At 37.2% G+C, this 12,688-nt stretch overlaps 1 protein-coding gene across 1 annotated transcript in view; it reads right to left on the bottom strand.

Annotated features, from left to right (window-relative positions):
* The window catches only part of TBC1D14 (TBC1 domain family member 14), a 65,200-nt gene that overhangs the window by 38,295 nt on the left and 14,217 nt on the right, over positions 1–12,688 (bottom strand). The window contains exon 3 of the mRNA XM_053975719.1: positions 5,380–5,500. Coding sequence (XP_053831694.1) covers positions 5,380–5,500 — 121 coding nt within the window. The remainder of the gene's footprint in view (positions 1–5,379; positions 5,501–12,688) is intronic.

Genomic DNA, 12,688 nt, shown 5'->3' with positions numbered 1-12,688 from the left:
TTTGTTGCAGCTAGTGAGCACAGTAAGAGTTAGCCTTTCAAAACCTGTATCTACACCCATTCTTTAATTTTAGATGAAATAAATTGGAAGATGTATAACTGTATGTATAAACTGGAAGATAGACAAAGAAAACCTTTGGGTCAAGTTTCTCAGGAGCTTCCTTCTGCTTAATACACAATTAGCACAATGAAGTCTAGCAAAGCTTTCTCAACACTTCTTATTGTGTCAGCAATGGAAATGTTCCAGTCTCCAGTTAGAATAAGCAGTTCCAACACAATATTTAGGGGCTACACACCTGCTTTCAAAAATTTATTGCTAGCTCTGCTTCACAGCAATGCTTTGCCAAGTGTTTGTACAATGCAACAGCCAAAGGCACGTGGCGCTATTTCCAGGCTTGCTCTCTACAGACATCTATTTTCATTCAAAAACCCATGAGGGGAGGGGGGAATCTGAGAGCCTCCTGTGTGCTGCCAGTGGAAGGTTACTACATGGAAAAAAGTTTTCTGACTACACAAAGAAGTGTTTAAGTATCTTTCTATTACCACTGGAAGACACACAAATACCAGTTGCATGATGGATTCTTACTTAACACAAATAAGAACAAACTTCCATTGATGTATCAGCAGTCATGAATAGTTGTAATCTCTAGAATTAAAATTTTGGGGTTAGAAAGAGTTGTGTACCTGATACTCGAAAGTTGATCATTTTTCCATGAATTTGTGGCTTCCTGCATTTAAAAATAATCTTGTGCTATCAGCATTCATATTCCAATTAATGCTAATTATTAACCTGGGCTACAAAATAACTGTCCCTATTGAGACAAAGAGAACTACTTCAAAGTTACTGCACTTCCCCCAAAACATACCACCAGCATTGAAACAGACCCTGCAGCAGAGACCAGCATTGTAACTGGTCTCATTGTAACTGCAAGCTTATACTTCGTATCTTCACTCAAGAAAGGAGATACTTATCCTCCAATACTGCCTGCTACACCTCTTTAGGATCCCGCCATCTTCCACAGCTTTTGATCCCCACAATTTACTAGGCATTCTAGAGAGTGACAAAGCTAAAATAAAAGCTTTAATTGTGGAAAAGGAGGAAAAAAACCTGTCACTTCCTTTCGAAAACACCTTGCAGCTTGTCATAGCTATTTAACCAATACTCAAAGCTTACTGTTTTCTATTAGTCTGATGCTTGTAACATATTCTGTACTTTCACATGTTGTTAACATATGGGAAGAAGTTCCAACAGCATCAAAAGCTGTTTGTCAGCTACTCTGCTAGATTATGATACCTGATAGGGTCATATTAAATGATTTTATTTTTAAAATACTCAGGAACAATCATCCTGACATAGTATTAAATCACTTTAATTTACTGTGAATGGAAGCTATTACTCTTGCTTTATCTGTTTAAATATGATAGTATTTTTGTTTTAGGCAGGTGATTTTCAAGACAGGACAAGGGCAACACAGTCTTCGTAGATTAATACAGCTTACTAGAATTGCTGAATGATCTATTTATTACAGTTCTTGTTGGGGAGAAAGAAAAGACTTTTTAGGACATCATCATTGACATAATAGGTTTCTTTTTTTTACTTATTTATATTTACCTTCACAAAAGTTAGATGCCCTTTACATATGATTACAACAAAATAAAAGTATTTTTGTAACTGGATCAGAAGGAAAGACACAAAAGAGCTGTGCATTAAGGCAATTTGCAAGTTTTGGGTTACAATTATTAAGTGAGGAAGTGAGTTACACCTTTACTTCCAGAGAATGTAACAATAATAGGCATAGGTTAGACTAACCTTCTAACTATACCTTCTTACACTGCACTTTCTTCTTGTTAAAAAAAAAGGAACTCTGCCACACAGATCTAAATCCTGCCTTTCTGAAGGCTGACAAATAGAAATTAACCCAGTAGTGGAGAACATGGGAAGTGACTTATTTACACCCTGGGACTTCTCATGTAGAACACAAAAAATGCACTACACAGCTTCTAGCTTGAAAGTGGCAGTCAAGTCCACGTGCAAACATTCACCCTATTGGCAGCTATAGCCATCAGTCACCATGACTTACCCAGGCTACCCAAAGACAAAGTCTGTACAAACAGGAGACTGTGCTCCAACCAGAGCTGAAGCTTTGGCTCCTGCCACAGCCAGCTGCCCGCTTGAACCAACCACTTCCCCTCCAAGGGCCCCGCAGGGTCCATGGGAATGCAGCAAAGCAGGCTCAGGCGAAGGCTCAGAAAAGCTCTGTATTTTTAGCCACTGCTGGCCATCAGCACAGGCTGCAGATGTGGATGCGGAACAGGAGGCAGCAGCTCCCCTGGCTGCACAGCTTCCACCCGCACATGGAGCTGCATGAGGGCCTCCACACATCTGCAGTCTGGGGACTCTGCTCTGCTTTGGGCTTTTTTTAACCTGGAGAAAACACACTGCTTGTAACAGGAGAGTTTATCACTGTCTGCTTAAAGCATGGCTTGTAGTAAATTCTTTCCGTATTTCTTGCAGGGTGCTGCTGCTTTGAAACTCTTTTCCATGTAATAGATCCAAGCTAGAAAACAGACTTTGATAAAATCATTTTACTTCATCAACCAGGATTAGAGCTTCAATCAAGTGAAAATTGAATTGAATTATAATTAACTCAACTTATGAAGTTTTTCCTACAGTAATGTTATAAGCTTTACTGTTCATCCCATAACAAAGTATCACCTGTGAGCCAAGTAATTTATTTTCCTATTTCAAGAGCTCAATTTCACTGTATCATGTGATGCAGAGCAAGCCTCTTCAGTACAACTGACTTTAATTGACTGGAATGTTGACCCCCCACATATCCTAATTATTACAGAAAAATATTTGGGAAGATTACAATCCCCAGGTTAAAAATCACACTTATTTTTAATTATTAAGGAACTGCCATTAAAATTTTTAAATATTCCAACATAGAATGTCAGCAAATGAGATCTTAAAACATTCAGACCTGAATTTCTGAGTAAAGATTGTAATTGAAAGGCCTCAAATGTTATATGTGCTGAATTTTACCAATATTGAAACTTAAAAAAATAAAGATATTCCATTGAACTCTTATTGGAATTCATACAGTGACAGCTAAATTGCACAACCCTCATAGGGTCAAAGCACACTTGGAAGGGAAAAAAACACAAAGCTTGCTGATTAAAAATTGATTTCGCTATTATAGAAAATTAAAATAAATACACTATATAAAAAAGGCAATTTAATTTCACTGGGGAAGAAAGCAATAAAATGTCTCTAGGTTATAGCCAAAATCTGGCTTTCCTCTATATGCCTTATTCTTTTAATACACAAAATCTTGACTGGACACATGCAAACAAGTTCTGTGAAGACAGATCACATGAGAGGCAACCAAATGACATCCTGGCTACCTCTTCTGGAATTTTAAAGGAATTTCTTTTGAAGAGCATTCACTAACAAAACTACGGGGAGAAAAGTTGTTGCAAATAAATGGTATTTACATATACTTCCGTGCTTGCCAAGCTTGAACTGAGTTTCTAAGAGAAGCAGTGGATGCAAAGCCTAGTTCAGTTCTACAGTCTACTGGGAGAGAACTTAACTTCAGTGGTTATTCTTGGTGAAGTTCTGACATCTGACTGACTTAGTGCATTTTCAAACACCAATTGCAAAAGCAACTGGCATAACCAGTTCTGCTCAAGCAGAATTCCTGAAGAGAACCGATATAAATAATTAATCATGCAAACCTCCATTGCAAATGCACTTCCGTCTTCTCCAAGATTACTCATCCTGACAGCTTCTAAGTTTTAAAACATTTAACTGGATAAAAACTATACAAAAGCTCTCAGTGACCCAGTAAAGCAACCCAGCCTGAGCACATACCAATATTGTTTCTTTCTCAGAAGACTAATATTCACATATATTTTCAGCATTAAAAACAGGACAAGCAACATCTTAGCTGGAGTGACTTTAATTCCTATATTGTTAAATTATAGTATGATGCTATGTTGTATCTACACTTGTTGAACAAGTGGGTGCTGTCAGAAGAGTTTTTACAGGGCTTGAGAAAAGGCTCATGTGCTCAAAAAGCCTGTCTGACCATTGTTTTAGTGAGGGGTCACCTAAACCAGGCTGTGCTTTTAGACGATGCTGAGACTCAATTAGTGACTTACAGTTCTACTCATGACTCAGTCTACATGTCAAAAATAACTTCAAAAAAGCACCAAATCATTTAGGAAGGATTAGTTACTGTTACCCAGGAGGCAACAGGAGACAGTTGTTCTAGGCTGCAATTTTGCCAGAAACTCACTAATGGTTGGATGCCATACCACATAATAATTTAATACTGACTGTTTTGTAACAAATTTAATAGAACCATTGAAAGCTGTAATGTAAGACAGTTTGGATGTAAAAGAAAAATATTCACAATAACAGCAACAACCATAAAATGTTGATAAATTATTTACCCACTCATTAAAGAACATGCGCTACAATAAAATATACTGCTAAATGTCAGGGTACTGCACTTATTAAGCCTCTTCAATTTTGCCATCAAAAATCTTTGGTGAACACTTCAGAACCACTGTGTCAAGAAGACAAGCTGTAGATAAAGTCTGAATGGTCGAGTACAGTGACAAATTCAAAAAGCTGCCTCAATTTCATCTTAACAGCCTAACTACAGCTAAGAACAGGCACATGACACGTGGATTTCCAGAATACTTTACCCTGAATTAAGCAGCACAGTCCTTCAAATCAGCATATGCATTTCACACACAGCAGCTGGTTTTGAAGTTTTACTACATGGTCTCTTTCCATGCAAACATTACTATTCCCACAGTCATTTGAACAAGGAAGTGACAACTGAAATACAGAAAAAGCTCCAAACATAACAAGGCTACATGTAATACAAAAATCCCAGATCAAGTCAGACAGATTGAAAGAGGCTGTTTTCCTGCCACTGAAAGAGCAGCTCATGAACTACTACTCATGACCACACAGCTGGATTTCACAAGATTTTCCCCACTGGAAAGGTAAATCATTTGATTCACCAGCCAAGAGCTTGGGTTCATCTGTAGTAGAACTAGTTCTCTGAAATGTTGTTTTCAACAATGCTGAAAAAAAGTGAGTTTCACTTAGGTTTTTTATTCTCTTATGACACACTAAGGAAGGCTCTTCATGCCTCACGTACTCAGTGTAATGACCAAGTGGAACACATTCTTCTGAACAGCACTGCTGTAACGGAAGTAAAATTTCAACAAAGAGCCTTTTCTGGTACTGAAATTGTGTGCAACTCAAACAAACAGGCTGCACAGTCCTATATATAGATCATAAACATAACTGGCTTCGTCATTCACCATTAATCCTAACACAGAATTAAATAAATACCTTTTGTATTTTCTTTGGGTCTTTCTGTAAGTTTTCTCCAAGAGGTACTTTTCCAAATAACTTCCATCGCACATCATTTTGTTTTTCAAATCTTGCACTCTGCTTTCTGGTAAACAAATTCCTAAAAAAAAAAAAAAAGTTTTATTAAGAAAAAGGGTTGATTAATTATAATAAAAAGAAGGATGAACATTCGCTAACCGTACATAGACTAATCATATATTCCAACTCCTCTTGTGGTTGTGCTAACACTGTTTCCCAGCTTCAAAAGGTAAATCATGCAGTATTATCACCATACCAGGCAATGGACTTTGTTGAATTATAATTTTTAGTAGATTAAAAAAACAAAGTTCATTTTCCAACCTTCTAAAAGTGGACACCTTTCTTTAGTATTCCTGGAGATCATTCAGCCTCACTCTTTTAAAAAACAACTAAGACACTAAAACTCTTGCTGCACAAACATTCTTTACTCACCTGTTACAACACATTACTACCAAAAATCACAAAAACCTTGGAGACATTGTACCCTTTCACTGTATTTGATGGCTTTCACAAAAGATTATTTTTCTAAATAAGCTTAAAAGCAGCTATCAAAACACTCTGAAATGTCTAATATTTAGCTTAAACACTGTAGGAACAATTATAAACCTAGACATAAAGCCACTGAAAAATAGATTCGTTTTATTGACATTGTTAGTTTTTAATCATAAAGCAATTCACCAGACTTGCATCGTAACAACTACTTTTTCCAAAACTGGACACATGATTTTCATGATTTTGATAGCACTCAGCTCCTCCAAAAGCACAGATATTCTACTCCCATGGCATGCCTGCATTATTAAAATAACAAGTTTTCTTTTGTCCTACTGTCCAGTTTATCACATATTCAAATATGTCCAGCTTAGTTCTGTTATTTACTCACCTCAAGGCAGGTTTTTCTGGAAACTGACTATCGTTTTTTGCTCCCTCATTCAAAAGAAAAAAAATCCACTGAGACAAAAGCATTTTTCCTACTGCAATCAGTAAGGCAGCTCCAGCACCTTCACATCACAGATGCTTCCATTCTGACATTACTGCTTTTCCTTACAGTTACCACCTTAGTGCCCTGTGTGTTGGTCCATCAAGTACTGATTATTTCTTACATAAAAAGTGTGATTGTTTGGGAAATAAAACTATATTGAGTTTCACATTCTAGAAGAGCTGAATACATGTCTGCGACAGGAACAACCCTAGGCACTAAAAAGCTGTTTTTCTGGGCCACATTGTATCAAATGCCATGAAAAATACCACAGCTATACCAACAGAGATAACACTGCTGGAATACAAGAGATATGCTTCATATGTGAAAAACAATTAAGGTTATAACATCAAAGTGTGCTGAAACATATTATAAGGTTAATAGTATGCACTGCCATCCTTCAATATGCATACATTTATACAAATCATCACATGCTTCAGTATCACAAGGGTACCGTTACCTTGAAATTCAAACCAAGAACAGATTATCATATTAAAAGATAAGGACGAAGTGTTTATGTACAGAAACCATGCAAGTCAATTACACCTGATGCCAAAGCTAAGCAGTAACTGTACTTCTCCAAATGCCTTTCAGCTGTGCAGAGATTGTAAGGCAACTAAAGCCCAAGAGGATGGATCAAGCAAGTTCTAAAATGTATCTAAGAATAAAAAGGAAAGCATGGCAAAAATAATAAAATCTACTACATGTAAATAGGATACACAATGCAAAACAGACTGTGTGTTCTTGCAAAAGGTTTTTTTCACGTTGTTACTACTTCAGAAGCCAGCAAAATCCAGACTCCAAACCATCTTCAGAGAAAACAAGAACTTCTAGCATCAGGGCCACTGGAAGAGCACTGTAAGGAGGCACATCTCTGTGACAGCCCTGTGCACATTCAAATCCTTTTGCAAGTAAAAGGCTTTCATCACACTTCATTAGCACTGCAATAACACAAAAATTAAAGGCAATTTTCTCTCTGCCTCTATCCACATTAGAGGTTCCTAGCACAAGTGTATATACAAGCAACAACTCCTTCAGTCTCCTCTGAGGGATTTTTAGAACAGCAGTAGGTCTTTACCATCAGAGCAAAGTAAAGATGAATTGGAATGATAAATTGTAACAGCTCTCTGCTGCAAGTGCCTGTGTAAAATGAACCAAATCTGGAAAGCCAATCTCACACACTTCCTTTCAATTCAATTCCACAATCCTAACTATCTACTTTCCCTTTAGTGGCAGTGTCATAATAAATAATCTGTTCTACACCTTATCTAGCAGATGGCACAGCACTTGTTCAGCTCACTCTTCTCTATTCCTACATTCTAGGGCACCAGGCATCTCTTCCTCCCTTTGTACTATGTCAGGGATTTCCAGTTCACTTTTAATTTAAAAAAAAAAATAAAAAAAAAAAAAAAATATATATATATATTGAACTGAAAGCAGCAGGCATGGTCCATATACAAATTTCATTCTGTACTGTCCTTTTCCTCCACCCTCTGTCTGAGCCTAAATCCCACTGTTTGGTAGGTGTCCACACTCTTTACAAACTCAAGAAAGTCTCAAAATCCCGCAAAGGCTTAACATTGTCAGCAGCCACAAGTCAGCATAACCAGATGTAGAAGAGCAAACTACAAAGTGTTCTTTTTTTGACTGAGGACATACAGCATTAAACCCTGATCTGCCCCAGACTGAAACACATCAAAGGTAATATGTGACAGGGTGGTATGGAAGCAGCAGAAGAGATGCCACCTAATTTGCACCTTTTCTGAGAAAACTTAAGGGAAAAAAAAAACAAAAAACCCAACAACAAAAAAAAAAAAAAATCCAACCTCCCTCCGCCTCCAAAAAAAAAAAAAAAACCACCCAAAAAAGAACTGTGGAATGTTCTCAGGTTCAATTTCTACAGAGCTTTGCAATAAATCAGGACAACACCACAGATCCTGATAAAGCCACTACTTGAGATTCTTGAACTGAAAGTAAACCCTTAAAATATGCAACTGCCTTAGGAGGAAGTTTCTGCCATAGCAGAAAACTCATAGCAAAACCTTTCATTTTTCTGCTGCTACAGCACCAAAATGAATTACTTTTCTCCTATTTTTACACAGTTCCCTCGAATTTTCAAGAAAAGCACTAAGCCATTTCACTTCTGAACAAATTCACTTAGAAAAATTCCACACTAAAGGTAACTTAAGAAGAGCTTACTAATGGAAAATACATGTTAACAAGAAGCAAAACTTCTCTATTTGGAAAAAAAAAAAGCCTAAACAAACAGATCTTTACTCCGAAGATGAGCCCAGAAATTCTAGGGTAAAAGATGTCAAAGCTTCATTACAAGTGTTTTAAGGTAACAAAAATAAATTTGAGATCCTGAATGTAAAAAAGGGCTGACATGACTTGAAAGAAAAGATTGCATGCTCATCATTAGTTCAGTTTCACTGTTCTCTTCAAAACTATCAGAACACATCATGATGATCCCCAACACGGATATAAACAAGAACATCTGACATGCTGCATGATGTCTGCAGTCTCATTAGTGCGGAGTCATTAAAGTGTCATGGATTACATCTGCATTCCTGATGTATGTGCCCACTATTTTACACTAAGTATTTGTAGCTGCTTGTTTTAGAAAAGCCAAGCACAGAAGTTAAACTGAGATCAAATTTCAGTTAGAAAACTTCTTTTTCATAGTCCCCTACAAACAGTATTTTGCACCACACAGCTGTTTAACCTTGTTATTTTAATTGAGCTGTGGAGAGGGATTACCTACCTGAAGAGAATTTAATTCTAACTCCAGAGTTAATTTTTACATTCAAAGAACATCATGTGGTAGAGGACAGAGATGGAACAATCTTTTGCTTGAACATACAGATATTGCATCACCACTCTACACTGATCTGCCCAGCTGCCTTTTCTGTGGGGTAAAAGAGGAAGTTAAGTTTAGCAGCATCAGGCAAACCTTATTTTTTAATAAAACTTAAGAAACAATTCCATTTTGGTTCTCTAAGCACTGCTAAAATAAACTTACAAAATAGCTGCTAATATATGTACTGCACATATGTATATTGCCACTCTTTATGTAGCTTTGTATGCTACCATGATCAGGCTGAAGCCTCAATCAAATTTAAAAAATGTGGTTCTAAAGATATTAAAAACACATTAATAACAAGTAATTAAGTCAAACCTAGCCATATTGCATCTGTTGGAACATTTTCAAGCTTTTGCTTTAAAAAAAAAATCCAGCATCACCACTGGAGTAGAAAGTTTATCTAGTTCTGTCCAATTTTCTTTCCAAAAAGACAGGAGGTCTGCAACACAACTGCCAGCAATTACTGCCCCGTGAGGAGTTGAGAGCAGCAGCTCCAAAAGCATTCAGCTATTCATTTTTTCCACATTTCAGCTGTGCTTTGCTCCAAGCAAGGTTAGTCACTTCTGTGAAGTCACCTCTTAAGAGGTTATTCCCTTCCACCACGTCCCTCCTGTTCAGTATTCAAACCTATCCACCAAAGCAGCAGAGACAGTGCTGCCATGGCTTCTGTTGCCAAATTACTCCAAGTCATGAAGTCAGCTGCAAAGCTCCTTTCCTGGAAAGTCTCAAAGTCTTCTCAAGCCAGGCAGGCTCAACATTGAGCCCATCCAGATATCTCTGAAGTTTGGTACCACCAGAGTCAAGGAACTGTTTCTCTGGCACATGTCACTGAAACAACAGGAAAAAAGGATGGGCTCACATGAGCTGTCAGAGGGTGAAGCTGAGCAAGGCAAGCACACACACCCCTCTCTGGATTCAGGCAACACACAGTATCTTTTTATCAGAATGCCCGTGATATACCAGTTTACTGAAACAAAAGAGGAGCTTAGGATTTAGGAGTTTTAACAATTAGAGCATTTTGGTTATTCAGAAAATCTGAATTTCAACTTTACTGATGTGACTATTTTGCCAGGGCTTCTTAGAGGAAGTTCTGCAGTACTTGAACTACTGGCATGCAACACCAAATCACAACTGCAAGCAATAGAAAAGCAAGATGGTATTTGCTGCTCTGTGCTAGACTAACACTGACCTGGCACAGAGATTACTTCAGCAAATAAATGGGTTCCTTACTCTTAAAAAGATGGTTGGTGTACAGAAAATTGTCTGTGTACAGAAAATTGTCTAGAAACTGACCCAGCTCATGCAAACTGATGCAGTTTCTTATCTGCTAATATAACCAACTTAACCAATGCTAATTTGCAAATACAAGTGAATTTTTGTTACATGTTTTAAAAATACACACATCATCTCCAGCTCTCAAGATGCATGCTCCAAATTTTAATTGTCTTTCAATTAAGGTTATTTTCAGAAGACAAAACAAGTGAAATATCATGCAAATGAACTACTGGAAGGACTTACTGGTCTCATGAGCACAACAGATGCAAAATAAGGACAGTGGGGAAAGTTCAAAAGGTTCAGTTTTGTAGAAAAATTTTATCTTGAAAGACAATTTTTCAAATGAGTAACAGACTGTCATGTGCTCTTAAGAAGCAAGAAAGATAGAGGCAAGTCAATTTCAGCTGGTCTGAAGGAAGACCCTGAAACTCCCCTGATAACTCTAAACTACACAAGGAGAGAAGAGACATCACCAAGGTCTTGAAGCCCTCAGCCTATCCTAGGCTAAGGCCATGTATATTTAGATAAATAAGCAGGTATTAATCATAAGAACAAGGTAAACCCACACTGAGCACATAGGCACTGTAAGACATATCTCCACAGACACTATTCCACAAGGCATCCAGAAAACTATATTGAAACAGGACATTTTAAATAATGTGCAGCACCTATTAAGCAAAAAGCACATTAAGATAAATTTATTAAGTATTTCCTGCATTGTCAGCAAAAATGTCCAGCCTCCTTATCTGATGTAGTATTAATTCAATTAACACTATCTAGGAAACATTCCCCACAACATTATTTTCTTCTCATCTTACAGTGACCCTTTCTATTCAGTACTAATCATAAGTTTTGCAACTTACCAATAAACAGAAGATTCTCACCTCTAGATGTTCCTATTTTGCTCACTTAATTTTCAGAGACTGAGAAAAAAAATTCTGAAAAATCAGCAACATTCTATTCTATCAAAGGAATTTTTGTTACCTGATTAGTGGAGGAACAAGACTGACATAAATCATGATGACTGGAGAACTGATGGACTTGAGAAGGCACAGTTGTGAGGAGACCCACCAAAGTCTCCTGAAATACCCTAAATCTACATTCTCCAGAGGGAAAAGCAACAATTGGCACCCATGACCCAGTAACACTGGTTTCTAGAAATAATTCACTAGATGCAGTTCTTACATGCTCTCCTCTCAAACTCAGATCACTTCTTAGTCAACCTATACATCAAAACAACCAACAGATAGGACAACATCAAAAAAGTTCAAGTTCTTTGGCTCCAGTCAAGAACCTCCATAAACAAGTCAGAAGTTATGCTTTGAATAAGATTCCAAAATTACATACAAAAGCAGGGTTTACAGGATTTTGTCTCTGGAAGATTGCCAAAGGTCAGACTAAAGGAAGAATAATGCTTGGTTTATGGTTAAACAAATCAATAGAAATAAAGCCAGACAGCCTACAAGTTGACTTACCTATGAAAGAGGTAACTAATCACAGAACTATGTTTTATAAATTCCTACCACATTTTATAAACAAAGTTTTCCAACTACTAACATTCCAGTATGTTCAGTAAGAATCAAAAACAGTAACACTTCACCATGTAACAGATACCTGCAGGTCTGGGTAAAAAAGACTTCCACAGTTGAGAGAAACAGTAATACAATATAAGTTAGCAGCATAGGATACCTGATAGCTTGCAATGGGGGAACCTGGAAATTTCTCTAGATTTCTGGGGAAAAGAGCAGGGTTTAATAAACTATTTATCAAAACAGTATTCTGCATTTATCTTTCTTCTTACAGGTTCCCCTAATTTTATAGGGGAACAAAGTAGTGCTGACTGCACTGAAGTATCCAAGACATACAAAGGTAAATCAGGCAGTAACCCTGCGAGTTCAGCTTTAGAACTGGTTGCAGCAAGCCAAGAACTGTTTTTCACATGGATAATGCACAGTGCTGGTCTACCATGCAAATACTGAAGAATTCTCAGAAACTGGAGTTTCAGCAAGTAAGGACTGTCACACAAAATCAACACTCAGGTCCAACTTCAAACTAATATATTAGCATACATCAGCTATAATTAATGATCATTTTCTAGCTGGCCAAATTCCCAGTTATCCTCATATTATCAGAGTAATTGAAAATTCCATTCCTAA

This window comes from Vidua macroura, chromosome 4 (assembly GCF_024509145.1).
Source record: "Vidua macroura isolate BioBank_ID:100142 chromosome 4, ASM2450914v1, whole genome shotgun sequence".
Taxonomy (NCBI): Eukaryota; Metazoa; Chordata; class Aves; order Passeriformes; family Viduidae; genus Vidua; species Vidua macroura.
The sequence above is the reverse complement of the archived record's forward strand: the minus strand, read 5'-3'. Positions and strand labels throughout refer to the sequence as shown.